Raw genomic sequence first — 16,127 nt, 5'->3', positions numbered from 1 at the left:
CAGTTGGTGAGGTTCAATCCAATGTGAACTGGCTGAGTTCAGACCAAATGTCAGCATCATTCACTGTTTTCCATCAGCATTGATTGACTTGTTAACAGAAAAGAAGATGTCAGTGTGAGAGACAGAGGAGAGGAAGCTGTGTCCTAACTTTAGAGAATCAAACTTCAACACATTTCCCAGTGAGCTGGAGGTGAAGACTCACCAGCTTCTCAGTAATGAGAAGTGTAGGGAAGCTCAAAGTGAGTGTGTTGGTGTGGAAGGACAATATCTCAGCAATAGTGTTGAAGACTTGTGCTCCAGAACTTGCTGCTCCCCTAGCCAAGCTGTTCCAGTACAGCTACAACACTGGCAATAGAGAAAATTGCCCAGGTATGTGCTGTACACTAGGATCAGGACAAATTTAACCCAGCCAATAACTACCCCATCAGCTTACAGTCAATCATCAGTAAAGTGATGAAGGGGTTATTAACAGTGCCATCAAGCAGGAATAACCTGCTCAGTGACACCCAGTTTGGGTTCCTCTGGGGTCACTCAGCTCCTGACCTCATTACAGGTTTGATTCAAACATGGACAAAAGAGCTGAGTTCCAGAGGTGAGGTGATAGTGATGACTCTTGACATCAAAGCTGCATTCGACCGGCTTATGGCACCAAGGAGCCCTTGTAAAACCGGTATAATAGGTATCAGGGGGAAAGCTCTCCACTGGTTGGAATCATAAATAGCACAAAAAATAGTGGTTGTGTGGTTGGAGGTCAATTATCTCAGTCTCTGGGCATCACTGCAGGAATTCCTGAGGGAATTTGTGTCCCAGTCCCAACCATCTTCAGCTGCTTCATCAATGACCTGCCTTCGATGATAATGTCAGAAGTGGGGATGTTCACTGATGATTACACAATGTTCAGCTGCATTTTGTCTCCTCAGATATTGAAGCAATCCATGTCCAAAATGCAGCAGCACCTGAACAATATCCAGGCTTGAACGAACAAGTGGCAAGTAATATTTGGGCCACACAAGTGCCAGGTAACAACCATCTCCAACAAGAGAGAATCTAACCACCATCCCTTGAATTCAATGGTATTACCATGACTGAATCCCCCATGAGCAATGTCCTGGGACCTCCCATTGACCAGAAACAAAACTGGATTAGCCATATAAATACCGTAGTTACAAGAACAGGTCAGAGATTAGGAATCCTGTAGTGGGTAACCACCTCCTGACTCCCCAAAACCTGTCCACCATCTACATGGCACAAGTCAGGAGGGTGAGGACTGTATTCATTGGAGTTTAGGAGAGTGAGAGGGGATCTCATTGAAACTTATAAAATTCTAACAGGATTAGACAGGGTAGATTCAGAAAGAATGTTCCAAATGTGGGGGAGTCCAGAACTAGGGGTCATAGTTTGAGGTGAGGAGAAATTTCTTTACCCTGAGAATGGTGAATGTGTGGAATTCAGTACCACAGAAAGTAGGTGAGGCCAAAACATTATCTGACTTCAAGAATAAATGAGATGGAGCTTTTGGGCCTTTTGGGATTTAGGGTTATGGGGGAAAGGGGGTCAGGATATTGAATTTGATGATCAGCCATGATCATAATGAATGGTGAAAAGTCTCGAAGGGTGGAATAACCTACTCCTACTTCTGTTTTCTATGTTTCTGTGTAATGGAATTCTCTCCACTTGCCTCGATAAGTGCAGCTCTAAAAACACTCAAGAAACTCAACAGACACTATTCAGGATAAAGCAGCACACTTCATTGCTACCCATTCCACAAGGAACAGCATGGTGGAACAGTGGTTAGTACTGCTGCCTCACAGCACCCAGGGACCCGGGTTTGATTCCCGTCTTGGATCACTCTCTGTGTGAAGTTTGCACATTCTCCCCGTGTCAGCATGTGTTTCCTCCGGGTGCTCCGATTTCCTCCCATAGTCCAAAGATGTGCGAGTGAGCTGGACTGGCCAGGCTAAATAACCCCTTTGTGTCATGGGGATCACTGCGGCTAAATGCATGAGTTAATGGGGCTGGAGCCAGTATGGGATTGCGTTCAGTTCAGACTCGATGGGCCAAAAGGCCTCCTTCTGCACTGGAGGATTCGATGATTCAAGCCCTCCACCACTGATACACAGTGGAGCTGTGTGAATCATCTATAAGATTCACTGCAGGAACTCACCAAGGCTCTCTGGGCAGCATCTTATAAACCCATTAGCACCTTGAAGGACAAGGACAGCAGATACTTGGGAACACACACTACCTGGAGGTTCCGCTCCAAGCCACACACCACCCTAACTTGGAAATATATCTGTTGTTCCTTCACCGTCACTGGGTCAAAACCCAGGAACTCCCACTTTAACAGTATTGTGAAGGGCAACTCGGGATGGGCAATAAATACTGGCCTAGCCAGTAATTTTCACATCCCATTGAGACTGAAAAAGAAGCAACTGGAAAGAAATTGAATAATTTAACAGTCTTACAGGGTTTGTAGAATTGTTGCAAGTTTTTCATTTAAATTTTAATTGATAATTGAATGGGTTATGGAGTGAGGATGCACATACACCCTCATGTAAGCATGTATATATACACCAGCACGCGTGCGCACACACACACATACACACAAACAGACATATGTAAGCACACACATGAACCCACAAGCATACACAAACAGACACATGTAAACACACAGACACAAAGATACATACGCCCACACAGACACGCACGCACACTGGTGCGCAAATAAGCACACACATGCTTATATACGCACACAAATAGAAACAGTACGCTCATGTACACACATACTCACAGTCACAAAGAGAGGTGTACACACACAGATAGAGGTCACAGTTAAGGATTTTCTGTGGGGGAACATTTACAATTGGCATGGAAACCATTCCCCTCACAATTAGTAGTAGTGGGCAGGCTCCCAAACAGCCAATTCGGATTCCTCCAGCTTTCGACAAGCTGCAGTACAAGGTGTGTAACTGAGAAGCTGCTTCAACAGGAAGGTCCATGTTAGTCACTTCAGAAAAACATCAAAATAAACCAGGAAAGAAGCCAGGCCTCCATAATGGGGGTGAGGGGAAGTGTGGTGAGGGGAGGGGAATGTCCATCTACAGGGCAAACTGTGTCTGCTCTTACAGCCAGGCAAGCTGAAAGGGACTGTGGGAGGACTGTCCTCCCTGGCCAACTGCTGGGCGCTCACACCAGACCATTCATCTGCTCAATTTCAAATTGGGAAACCTAAAGCGGACTGGAAAAATTGCAGTTTAACAAGGTTTTTAATGAGTCTAATAGTCTGTACCCTTGTCGGGGCAGGTGGCCTGACTGGGCCCAAAGCCTGCAGTGGCTAAAATGATGATTGTCTGCAGTGTGGCTTCTTCGTAATTTTCAAGCCCCTTTTCATGTTCATTCCTGATGGGGGAGGAAACTCAACATGGAAGTGTCGGAACTGGAAATGGACAATTTCCTGATAACTGGTCACAGGATAGGTGAATTAGCCATGCTAAATTCTCCCTCAGTGTACCTGAACAGGTGCTGGAGTGTGGCAACTCAGGGATTTTCACATTAACTTCATTGCAGTATTAATGTAAGCCTACTTGTGAAAAATAAATAAACGTTAGAAATTCTTTCCCTTTCATCGGCTCTTTTTGCAACACTAATCAATCATTCAGCCTATGGTTGTGTGGCTTAACTTCAGAGAACTGATCACATTTTAATGAAGACAGGAAACTGGATCCTTATCAACATTTTTTTTGTGTTTTCCAATCACAACAAACAATATTAGTTCCTCCTTCGAATGTTTAATTCCCAGTCACTGATTGGAATCGGGACAGTAGATTCCCAGAATGTTGCTGATCCTTTTCTCCATCTCCCTGTGTTTTTCCTGGGTCTCTCCCGGTAAGTACAGAATTCCCTCCTCCATTCTCACTCTCTCTCTCTCTGGGGTGAATTTGAATCTTTTGGTGAGAGTTTGAAATGGGTGATATTTGCTCAGACACTGTTACACAGCCAGTCTGATATTTGACACCATTGAAGACAGCACAGTGTGGAAGACTCTGATAGGATTGGTGTTCAGCTCTCCTGACAGCAGGATGTACAAACACCCAGAGCAGAGAAGCTTGGAGCAAATGGAAAATGCTCCAAAGGGATCATTTTAACTTTCACATCGATTGGGAGAAGCAAACCAGCTTCATCACTCCTGATTTAAAGTCTTTGAAATGCTCCGGAGAGAAGAAGGTTAATCTGTGTTTCACCCACCCCAGGATCAGCTGTGATGCCCTCCTGGTTGAATAGGTCAGGTTATCTCAGACCATCCACATCTTAGTGAGTATTAGGAAAGGGCTGATTAATAAGCTGTGTGAAGGACAGTGGAGATCCTGCTCTGGATTGTCCATCCCCCTGTTTGACAGTCAGTCTGTCCCCACAGTGACTGCTTCCCCCCACCTCACTCTGCCCCCATAGTCTCACGCTTCATCCTCCCAAATATCACTGTTTCTCTCCATTTCAATCCACAATTCACATCACATCTTCCCTGGTTATGACGATAAATAACAGACCAGTCCCGAGTGACTGATTCCGTGTTTATTCCCTGCTCTGAGACTCTGCAGCATCAACACTGACCCAGTTTAATCTGATTCTGTTTCAGACAGGATTCTGACATTGGGAAAAGTGGGGGATTATTGAAGTTTATCACTGTGTGGATGGCTCTCACTGTGATCAGGGGGTAGTGTGTGGAAATGTTTATTACCCTGTCACTGTAATTGTTTAATATAGAGACAGAAAATGAATGATGAACGGATCAGCATCAGCAGCATCTGATGGTGGGTGAAACAGTTCACAGAGAGGATTGCCTCTCCATGCCCAGGCTGGGATCTTACGGTGGTGCAGATTTCCCCCAATGGAGCCGGCATTTCCCAGCGGAAAATCCCAGTCAACTTTAGAGAGATACAGACTGGGAAAGTTCATTCTTTTCTCTCTGCACAGATACTGCTGGAACCGCTCTGCTTTTCCAGTATCCAGTGTTCCAGGGTGGATTTACAATGAAACACACTGTGCCCCGACACAGGGCTCCCAGAATGATCAGTGACTTTCTCACAGACAATCAGAGAGAACCACTTTGAAATCCCGCCCAGAACTTACCTGTCAATCAGTCTGCTGGGCCAATCACAGAGCAGAGGGCAGCTCCTTCCCGACACGATCATTGGTCAGAATGAGATGACCCACAGCTCTGACCAAACATTGGCTCCTCTCTCTCTCTCTCCACAGATGCTGTCAGACCTGCTGAGATTTTCCAGCATTTTCTGTTGTTGGTCCATTATCCATGTGTCCCTGGGCCTGCACAGTGAGGATGGCAGTATGGAATCAGGGGGAGACCCAGCCCGTGATGCCTGAGTTGTCATTTCTTTCACGCGCAGCGGCAGTTGGCGCCTCACGTTCGGGAGTTGGAATGTGAGGAAGCGCGAGCCTGAGCGGCTGTCACGGGGGCGGGGCTGGAATTGGAGGTGCGCACCGATAAATCCCAGCCCCGGGCTCCCAGTGAAACACCCTCACTCCCATCCACCCTCCCTCAGCAGCACCCCACCATCCCTGTCAAGGTACAAGGTATTAGTGAGGCCGCAGTTAGAATATCGCGGACAGTTTTGGTCCCCTTATTTAAAGAAATATATTGTCACTGGAGGCAGTATCGAGGAGATTTACTCGGATGATCCTGGGCACAGAGAGACTGATATATGAGGAAAGATTAAACAGATTGTGTCTGTGCTCCTTGGAGTTCCGAGGAATGAGCGGTGATATGTTTCAAACATATAAGAGTCTGAGGGGGTTAGACAGGGTAAATGTTGGGAGGATGTTTCCATTCATGGGAGAGTGTAGGATCAGAGGGCAGAGTCGCAGAATAAGGGGGTGATCATTTAACAAGGATTTCTTCTCCCAATGAAAAGTTAGAAGTTTATTTATTATCACAAGTAGGCTTACATTAACAATGCGATGAAGTTATTGTGAAAAATCCCGAGACATCACACTCCGGTGCCTGTTCGGGTACACTGAGGGAGAATTTAGCATGGCCAATGCACCCAACCAGCAAATCTTTCGAACTGTGGGAAGAAACTAGAGCACCGGAGGAAACCCACACAGGCACGTGGAGAACATGCAAACTCCACACAGACAGTGACCCAAACCGGGAATCAAACCCAAGTCCCTGGCTCTGTGAGGCAGCAGTGCTACCGACTGTGCCAAATATTCAAAGCTTCTACTGCCTTGGAGGAGGAGTTTCAGACCTTTGTGACTCTCAGAGAAAACATTTTTCCTCATCTCTGTCTTAAACAGGAGCCCCCTTATTTTAAACACTGACCCCGATTTCTAGATTCTCCCACAAGAGGATACATCCTCTCCACATCCATCCTGTCAATATCCCTCAGGCTCTTACAGCTCACACCATGAACACTCACACTGAGCTCTGTGTTCCTGGGTACCCCTGTGCTCACTGACCTGTAAGTTCCCAGTCAAGCAACCTATATAACCAGAAGATATAGGATCAAGTGGAGTCCATTCAGCCCATCGGGTCACCTCCACCATTCAATGAGATCATGATAGACCCTGAAGTGATAATCCTCAGCTCCACTTTCCCACTTTATCCCCATAACCCTCCATTCCCGAACTCACTAACAATCTGTCTATCTCAGGCATGAACATACTTAATGGTACAGCCTCTACTGTCATCTGCGGTAAAGAATTGCAAAGAGACGCCACACACTGAGAGAAGAAATTCCTCCACATCTCTGTTTTAAATGGGTGACATCTTACTCTGAGGTTTTGCCATCCGATTCTAGACTCTCCCACAGGAGGAAACACCCTCTCAGCATCTACCCTGTCAAACCCCCTGAGAATCCGATATGTTTCAATAAGGTCACATCTCATTCTTCTAAACTCCAGTGAGTATAGGACCAACCTACTCAACCTCTCCTCATAATAAAATCCCTCCATCCCCAGGATCAACCTGGTGAACTTTCTCTGGACTGCTTTCAAAGCCAGTATATTTTCTCTTAGATAAGGGGACTAAAACTGATCACAGTTTTCCAGATGTGGTCTAACTGGTGCCTTGTATAGTTTTAGCAAGCTTTCCCTACTTTTATATTCCATTCTCTTTGAATTAAAGGCACCATTCCCTCTGTCCTGTGTTTTAAAATTGAAATCTCTCCATGTCCTCACCCCTTCCTATTTCTGTAATCCCCTCCAGTTTCACAAACTCTGTGAGATCTCTGTGTTCCTCTCATTCTGACATCTCCAGTATCAGGGATTAGAATCTCCCCCACACTGGGGGCTGTGCCTTCAGTAACCTCAGTCCTTCACTCTGTAATCCCCTCCCTCCACCTCTCTGCAGCCTCTCTTTAAAACACTCCTTTAACCCTGGAATTTGGAGACAGTTTTTGTGCACTGAGCTGTGTGTGTCTCTGGGTCAATCTTTGTTTTATAAAGCTGTCCTTGGGGAGGTTTCACTTTGTGAAAGGCACTGGGTAAAGTTTAGATTTTTTTCAGCCTGAAACTGAACCTGTCTGAGTTTGATCTCCCTGGTAACGAGGAATAGACTGACTGTTGATCTCTTTAAGGGGATAATTTTCCGAGACGAACCAATCAGACATCCTCTGGTTCTGCAATAAGGAAATGAGCAAAGTCCGATTTTGATGGGAAAATGGAGTCTGGATAAAGTTTTTGTTTTTTCGTGTTTTCCCCCGAGTTTATAAAGTTGTTTTATCCTCAGAGTGTTTAATTCCCAGTCACTGATTGGAATTGGGACAGTGGATTCCCAGAATGTTGCTGATCCTTTTCTCCATCTCCCTGTGTTTTTCCTGGGTCTCTCCCGGTAAGTACAGAATTCCCTCTTCCATTCTCACTCTCTCTCTCTCTGTCTCTGGGGTGAATTTGAATCTTTTGGTGAGAGTTTGAAATGGGTGATATTTGCTCAGACATTATTGTGTATCTGTCAGATATAAATGTGAGATAACATCATGACTGACAAGGGAGTGAAAGTGTCCAGGGAGATAGAGAGGAAAGTAGAGTTCAGATCACAATCACATCACCACAGAATGGCAGAGCAGATTCGAGGGGCCGAATGGCCTACTCCTGCTCCATGTTTGTATGTTCAAAACACCCAGATCAGAGAAGCTTGGAGCAATGAAAGTGGAAAGGTCCAGAAACAGAGGGAAGAATGGAGGAACAGAAAGATTAAATTGCGATAAAGGACATGGGGAAAATGTGCAGGTAATATAAAGACTAATGGTAAAAGTTTATAGAAATATATTAACAGTAAATGAGTGACTCTGTGAGATATGGAACCATTAAAGATTGACAGGCAGAGCTGTAGATAACACGGGAGATTTATTACCCAAGTACTTTGTAATACCATAGAGGAAACAATAAAATATTAGCAGCAGAGAACAAGATCAGAAGATTCCAGGTTCGGCTCCTGGCCGGCTCACTGTTATATTTTTCCTGCACAGAGTGCTGTCTGACTGAGAGAAGTGCTTTCGGAGTTGGATGAACACGGAGTTAGGTGAAACAGGCAGCAGAGGCTACAAACGAGAGTGCAGATTGGGAAATATATTTTTCTTTTTGCTCTTGGCACTGTAGTTGTTGTACACTATTATCGTGTTTCTGTGTAATTTCTGTGGTTTATAGTTTGAAAAGGTTATACTCGGTAGTAACAAGGAGCAGGAAGGAAAGAAAATTGTATATCTCTGAAACAAAACATCTTTCAAAAGTTTAATTGAAAGGGGTAAGACATGACAGGAGAGCTCCAAGCAGTGGTTTACTCCTCTTGCTCCATGTGACAGACTGGGGACAGTTCCAGTCTCCTGGGTCAGCAGGTCTACAGGAAGTCTCTCCAGCTACAGCTCAAAGTTACCGATGTATTTTGACAAAAGGTGTGAGAGAGAAAGCAGATACAGAAAGACTTCACAACACCAGGATGCACCAAAGCTCTTTCCAGCCAATGAAATACCTTTTCTAGTCTCCTCACTGTTATGGTGCAGGAAACTCTGATTAGACACTCTACATGAATGATGTTGCCTCAGGAATCAGTATTGATCCAGTTTATGATCATCCTGCTCTGTCCCGGGATCTATTACATTAATCTGTGAGGAAAGTGACCCAAGCCGGGAATTGAACCTGGGTCCTTGATACTGTGATCTTTCCACCCTGCTGCACTGGTTGGTTGGTGTATCAGGGGAGGGAAATGGGCCGCGAGCCGAACAATCGAATTTGCGCCTGGTGTCAGGTGGTTCGGGATTCTCCCAGGCCATTTTTTCCGGCGGGATGTCAATTTCCATGCATTTGAATAGGTTTACATATCATTAGAGTTTGGCCCAGCCCTTTTCCCCCTCCCGTACCTTCCCCTCCTCTCCAGCGTGACGTCACTCCAGCATGAATCACAGATAGTTTATAAAAGTCTGGGCCTGGGGCAGCAATAGTGAAGGAGAGTGAGGAGGTAATTCCCATTGAGCGGCAGCCCCCGGAGTTCAGGGGGAGGGGGCACCGGATACTCAGGTGCTGGGATGGGGTGGGGGGCTTTTTGATTTGTCCATGGGATGTGGGTGTCAGTGGCTGGGCCAGCATTTATTACCCATTCCTCAGAGCATTTAAGACTCAACCACATTGCTGTGGGTCTGGAGTCACATGTAGGCCAGACCAGGTAAAGATGGGAGATTTTCTTTCCTAAAGGACATTAGTGAACAAGATGTGTATTTGTGACAATAGATTACAGTTTCATGGTCACCAATAGATTTTTAATTCCAGACTTCTATTGAATTCAAATTTCACCATCGCCATGGTGGGATTCGAATCCAGGTACCCAGAGTATTCCCCTGGGTCTCTGGATTAGTCCAGCAGCAATGCCACTACACCAGCACCTCCCCTGGGGGGACCAGTGCTGGGAGTCACCACTTGCAGCAGGTTCATGGTGCACACATTGCCCCTGGCTACACAGAGACCCCCGAAGGGTGTCACATGATGTTCATCACCAACCCACAAATATTAACCTGTTTGTTTTACTGTCTGTCTGCTGGACAGACACTGCGGCTGACACCAGACCTTGTATCCCAGGCCCCACTAACAGTAACAGACAGCAGCTCTGTCAGCTGCTGCTCCAAGCACGGGAGCTGTGCAGTTGTTAACACGGCTCTTCACACTGCCTGGACTCTGCACTGCTGCCTGCGATGGGAACCCATCCTGTGATAGTCACGAGGCTGCCCCTCCCCCCGTCTGTCTGTAATACCTGGAAGGCACTGCGGTGATAGCACTCATACCCAAGCTTCAAGGGTCCGCAATGGGTAGCTTGGCATCCCATTCCTGTGCCCCCCCACCGCGTGCCAGAAGGCAGAAGCCACAGCAGGAGGGCAGGGGGCTGCCGGTCAGCGCCAGGACATGGCAGCACATCCTGCCACAGGGGAGGGGGGCAGGGGAAGGAGGAGGTGGAGGCTCAGGGCGTACAGGAGTTGTAGATGTTTTGCAGGGATGATGGGAGCCACACGATGCTGCTGGCTCTGTCTAAGTAAGGAGACAGTGTGGCACCTGTTTCAGCTCCTCAGACCTGGTAACTCGAGGCACAGGAGGACACCCACTCCCGGTGGCAGTGATGGTCACGGTGCCCTCAACTTCTACACCACCAGGTCCTTCCAGGAATCCAGCCAATTACATCCACTTCAACATGGGCCAGACCCAACAGGAAGCCCGGACTGCAGCTTCACCACCATCACTGCACTGCCCCATGTGCAGAGGGCTGTAGATGGCATTCACGTTATCCAGTGGATCCCACATGATCAGGGACTGCGCTTCATCAATAGGAAGGGGTTCCACTTCCTGAATGTGCAGATTGTCCGTGACCACAGGCTGAATATCATGCACTGTGTGTACAACACCCAGGGAGTGTGCACAACAGCTCCATCCTCCAGAGTTCGGACATCCCCGGACTCTTTCAGGACCAGTTCAGGCTGCCGGGATGGCTGGAGGGGGACAAGGGTCCAAATGGCATCAGACCAGGGTGATGGGAGTGGGCTGGGCATGCTAGCGAGTCCTTGGTTCAGTCAGGAGGGTGGTGATGACTCACTCTGTGGCACACTGTGATGCTGCCCTGGTGCCACACAAGTCTGAATCCTACCAAGAACAAAGAACAACACATCACGGGAAACAGGCCCTTCGGCCCAACGAGCCTGTGCTGCCATTTTAACATTGCGCCTTTCCTCTTCCACCCTTGACCCATGTCTATGCTTATGGCACCCACAGTGAAACCAGATTGAGGGGAGAATAATTTTGGGGCAATTTGTTACACCAATCAGCCTAACAGCACATCTTTGGGGTGTGGGAGGAAACCGGAGCACCCGCAGGAAACCCACACAACCACGGGGAGAATGCACAAACTCCCACAGACACTGGCCCAAATCCATGTATCTGCACAGCAATCAGTGATAGTCACTGAGCTGTCGTGGTGCCCATCAGCTGGTCCAGTTTAAGCGTACACAAACGACGTGAAGTACTAGGCTACTCTCGAAACATCCAAGAGCAGCCCACGCACGACCCACCGTGTGTATGCCCATCGTTAGACAACAAGGTGGACCGACACACCTGTGGATTCAAAGAGAAAAACATCAACAACATGTAGCATTAGATTTCCAGAAACGTCCCGAGTATCTGACCCTTACTTAAAACAGTCTCCTATTTCTCTCCATCCTTATTTTGCTCATGTGTCTATCTAAGTGTACCTTAAACAAGTTTAGCGTGCCTGCCTCCACCACCTTACTTGGCAGTGCATTCCATACCCCCACAACCCTCTGTGTGAAAAACCTCCCTCTAGCATCCAAATTATACCTCTCCCCCCTCATCCTAAGCCCGTGGCCCCTCGTGATATTTGTCTCCAATCTAGGAAAAAGCCTGCCACTGTATCTATCTATCTATACCCTTCATAATCTTATACACCTCTATTAGATCCCCCCTCAATCTTCCTCTTTCTAAGGAAAACAGCCCCAATTTACCCAATCTTTCCTCATAACCCAGTCCTTCCATACCAGGCAGCATCCTGGTAAACCTCCTCTGCACTCTCTCCAGGGTCTCCACGTCCTTCCGGTAGTAAGGTGACCAGAACTGGATGCAGTACTCCAAATGCAGTCTAACCAACGTTCTGTACAACCGTAGCATTAGACGCCAGCTCTTGTACTCTATACCCCTTCCTATAAAGGCGAGCATACCATAAGCTTCCTTCACAACCTTCTCCACCTGTGTTGCCACCTTCAAAGACTTGTGCACTTGCACCCCCAGGTCCCTCTGTATTTCTATACTCTTAATAGGTCTATCCTTTATCATATAACTCCCCTCTACATTATTCCTTCCAAAATGTATCACCTCGCATTTATCAGGATTAAATTCCATCTGCCATTTGTCTGTCCAATATACCAGCCTATCTATATCCTGCTGTGTCACCTGACACTCCTCCTCACTGTCCGCCAAACCTGCCATCTTTGTGTCATCTGCAAACTTGCAGATCACCTACTACCTGCCCTCTCTGTCTACACTGGCACCTAGGCACACATATGAGTGTGGGTCTCGCACATAAACGTGCAGGCAATGGGCTGTGTGGGGTTAAGGGGGGAACAGAACCCTGTGCGGCGTGGATGTTGCCACAGGGTGCGGTGGGTGTTGGAGATACCAGGGCAGGCGGTCTGTGCCTACTGGCCAAAGGGCCTCTGTCACACAGCATGACGTTCTGTGCCTCTTTGTGTGCGGTCAGGATACGGTCATCCCTGTAGGGCAGGAATCACAGAAAGATTAGTCACAGCTGGGGGTGCAGTAATATTTCTCGGTGAAACTAACAGTGCAAATAGCATGAAAGGATGATATTTAATGGTGCGATATAACAGGTGTATGTCATTCTAAACAGTATCTCGTGTCCTTTTTTTGACTAGTGCAAACCTTAACTTCTGCCCTCCTGATGACACTGGAACTTCTGAATTTTTTGTGGCCTTTTACTGCACCTGGGTGACCCCCCAGGATGCACATTGGATGGGGAGGCACCCTGCTGCGTTCCACACCCCGGGGACTGTGATCCCCTTGGTGGGAGACCCCTGGGGGGCTGAGACCTACAGGTCTCTGGCTGACTTGCGGATGACACTGGTGTAGCCGTGCCACCCTGTTCATCCCGCTGCCCGTGAGATGCTCCGGTGTCAGGAAAGAGTGGGAGGGGGTGGAACCAGAAGGTTTAGGGATGTCTGGTGTCTCCTGGCATGGGCTCCAAGCCTTCCTCCTCCCTCAGGGTGCCCATATGTACCGGGGACACTCAATGGGACAGTGGGCCAGCCTCAGCATCACCTGGCTCTGTCAGTCCTGGAATCCCAATGACATCTGCCCCATGCTGTGCAAGCCCCCAGGGATGCCCCCTGAGACCGGACCAAGTTTGAGGCTCGCAGTCATGGCCGTGTCTCCAGGATGGTCTACATCCTGTCAGCCATGGTGACCAATCCTTGCCCCAGGCTTTCCACTGTGGATGTGACCCTTGCAGTGTTAGCCTGAGTGCCACACTGTACCGGTACCACCTCCTGTGACAGAAATCTGTTCGACTCCTCCAAAAGCCTCACAGTTGATGCAGTGTTGCTGACAGCCCCTCCACCATTGCTGCTGATGTATCTCCAGCAGTTTCGGGATGACTGATCCCAGAGGCCTAGCACTTGGCTTGGGGCCGGATGCATCCTGAGCCCCAGAAGAACTCCGTGTGCCCGAACCCTCGATGTTCCCGCCTTCACCCGATGTAGATCAAAGGCTGTGTGGTGCCCACCAGTAAGTGACCCAGAAGCCTCAGCACGAACTTGTCCCACTGAGGTGATCGTGTCTGCTCTGAGGGATTGTGTGGTGGAAGCTGGTGTCGATTGACAAATGCTAAGCTTGGTTCTTTCCTCAGGGCTTTCCTCCGAGGTTTTCTTCCAGCTGCCGTTCTGCATCTTAGGAGGAGCAGAGTGGGGGGGGTTTAATGCATCTGGATCATTTCCTGTAACAGATAACAAAAGGTTCAGTGCAAGAGAACAAAGAACAAAGAAAATTACAGCACAGGAACAGGCCCTTCGGCCCTCCAAGCCTGCACCGACCATGCTGCCCGACTGAACTAAAACCCCCGACCCTACCAGGACCATATCCCTCTATTTCTATCCTTTTCATGTATTTGTCATGATGCCCGTTAAAAGTTACTACCGTATCTGCTTCCACTACCTCCCCCGGCAATGGGTTCCAGGTACCCACTACTCTCTGTGTAAAAAAATCTGCCTCGTACATCTCCTTTAAACATTGCCCCTTGCACCTTAAACCTGTGCCCTCTAGTAATTGACTCTTCCACCCTGGGAAAAAGCTCCTGACTATCCACTCTGTCCATTCATCTCATAATCTTGTAGACTTCTATCAGGTCTCCCCTCAACCTTTGTGTTTCCAGTGAGAACAAACCAAGTTTCTCCAACCTCTGATAGCTAATGGTCTCCATACCAGGCAACATCCTGGTAAATCTTTTCTGTTCCATCTCCTAAGCTTCCACATCCTTCTGGTAGTGTGGCGACCAGAATTGAACACTGTATTCCAAGTGCGGCCTAACTAATGTTCTATAAAGCGTCAACATGACTTGCCAATTTTTAAACTCAATGCCCCGTCCGATGAAGGCAACCATGTCATTTGTCTTCCTGACCACCTTCTCTACTTATGTTGCCACTTTCAGTGAGTGACCTGTGTACCTGTACATCCAGATCCCTTTGCCTATCACTCCTCTTCACGGTTCTGCCAATTACTGTATATTTCCTATCCGTATTAGACCTTCCAAAATGCATGACCTCACATCTGTCTGGATTAAACTCCATCTGCCTTTTCTCCGTGCAATTCTCCAACTGAACTGTATCCTGCTGTATCCTCTGATGGCCCTCATCGCTATCCTCAAAACCACCAACATTTGTGTCATCTGCAAACTTTCTAATTGAATCAGTTACATTTTCCTCCAAATCATTTATATATATTACAAACAGCAAAGGTCCCAGCACTGATCCCTGAGGAATGCCACTTGTCTCAGCCCTCCATTCAGAAACACATCCTTCCACTGCTACCCTCTGTCTTCTTTGACCGAGCCAGTTTTGTATCCACCTTGCCAGCTCACCTCTGATCCCATGCAACTCCACCTTCTGCACCAGTCTGCTATGAGGGACCTTGTCAAAGGCCTTACTGAAGTCCATGCAAAGAGCATCCACTGCCCTACCCTCATCAATCATCTTCGACACTTCCTCAAAAAACTCGATCAAGTTAGTGAGACATGACCTCCCCTTCACAAAACCATGTTGCCTCTCACTAATACGTCTACTTGTTTCCAAGCAGGAATAAATCCTGTCTCGAAGAATCCTCTCCAATAATTTCCCTCCACTGATGATCCAGCCAATAGTTACCTGGATTATTCTTGCTCCCCTTCCTAAACAAAGGAACAACATTGGCTATTCTCCAATCCTTTGGGACCTCTCCTGTAGTCTGTGAGGATACAAAGATTTCTCTCAAGGCCCCAGCCATTTCCTCCTTGCCTAACTCAGTATTCTGGGGGATATCCCATCAGGCCCTGGGGACATGTCTACCATAATACCTCTCAGGAACCCAATAGCTCCTCCTTTTTGATCTCAACATGACTCAAACTATCTACACATCCTTTCCCAGACTCATCATCCCTGAAGTCGTTCTCTTTGTTGAACACTGATAGAAAGTATTCATTAATATCTCATCCAATTCCCCTGGATCCCCACATAGATTCCATCCCTTGTCCTTGAGTGGGCCAACCCTTTCCATGGCGACCCTCTTGCTCTTTACATACGTGTAAAAAGCCTTGGGATTTTCCTTAATCCTGCCGGCCAGTGCTTTACGTGACCCCTTTTAGCTGTCCTTATTCCTTGCTTAAGTTTCTTTCTAATTTTTAAAGTAGAAAAGGACAAGTGTCTGGGCAGTTTGCCACTTACCTGGAATGAGTCATGTGAACTCAGGTTTTGGGAATGCTCACTTCCATGGTGAACCCTGACCTGACCGTCAGTGACCATTCCCTCTTCACCCTTCCCTGCTAGCCCCATAGTGCTCCTCAGAGGTATTGAGGAGATGCA

The 16,127-nt window shown here is 47.5% G+C and overlaps 1 protein-coding gene across 1 annotated transcript in view; it reads left to right on the top strand.

Annotated features, from left to right (window-relative positions):
• The first annotated feature begins 7,678 nt into the window (after positions 1 to 7,678).
• Positions 7,679 to 16,127, top strand: part of LOC145348106 (class I histocompatibility antigen, F10 alpha chain-like) — a 40,288-nt gene continuing 31,839 nt past the window's right edge. The window contains exon 1 of the mRNA XM_080196252.1: positions 7,679 to 7,846. Within this exon, the coding sequence (XP_080052378.1) occupies positions 7,795 to 7,846 (52 nt within the window). The 5' untranslated portion in view covers positions 7,679 to 7,794. The remainder of the gene's footprint in view (positions 7,847 to 16,127) is intronic.

The sequence above is a fragment of the Carcharhinus amblyrhynchos genome, chromosome 9 (assembly GCF_965287045.1).
Source record: "Carcharhinus amblyrhynchos chromosome 9, sCarAmb.v2.hapA, whole genome shotgun sequence".
Classification (NCBI taxonomy): domain Eukaryota; kingdom Metazoa; phylum Chordata; class Chondrichthyes; order Carcharhiniformes; family Carcharhinidae; genus Carcharhinus; species Carcharhinus amblyrhynchos.
This window is presented reverse-complemented; position numbering and strand designations above follow the sequence as displayed.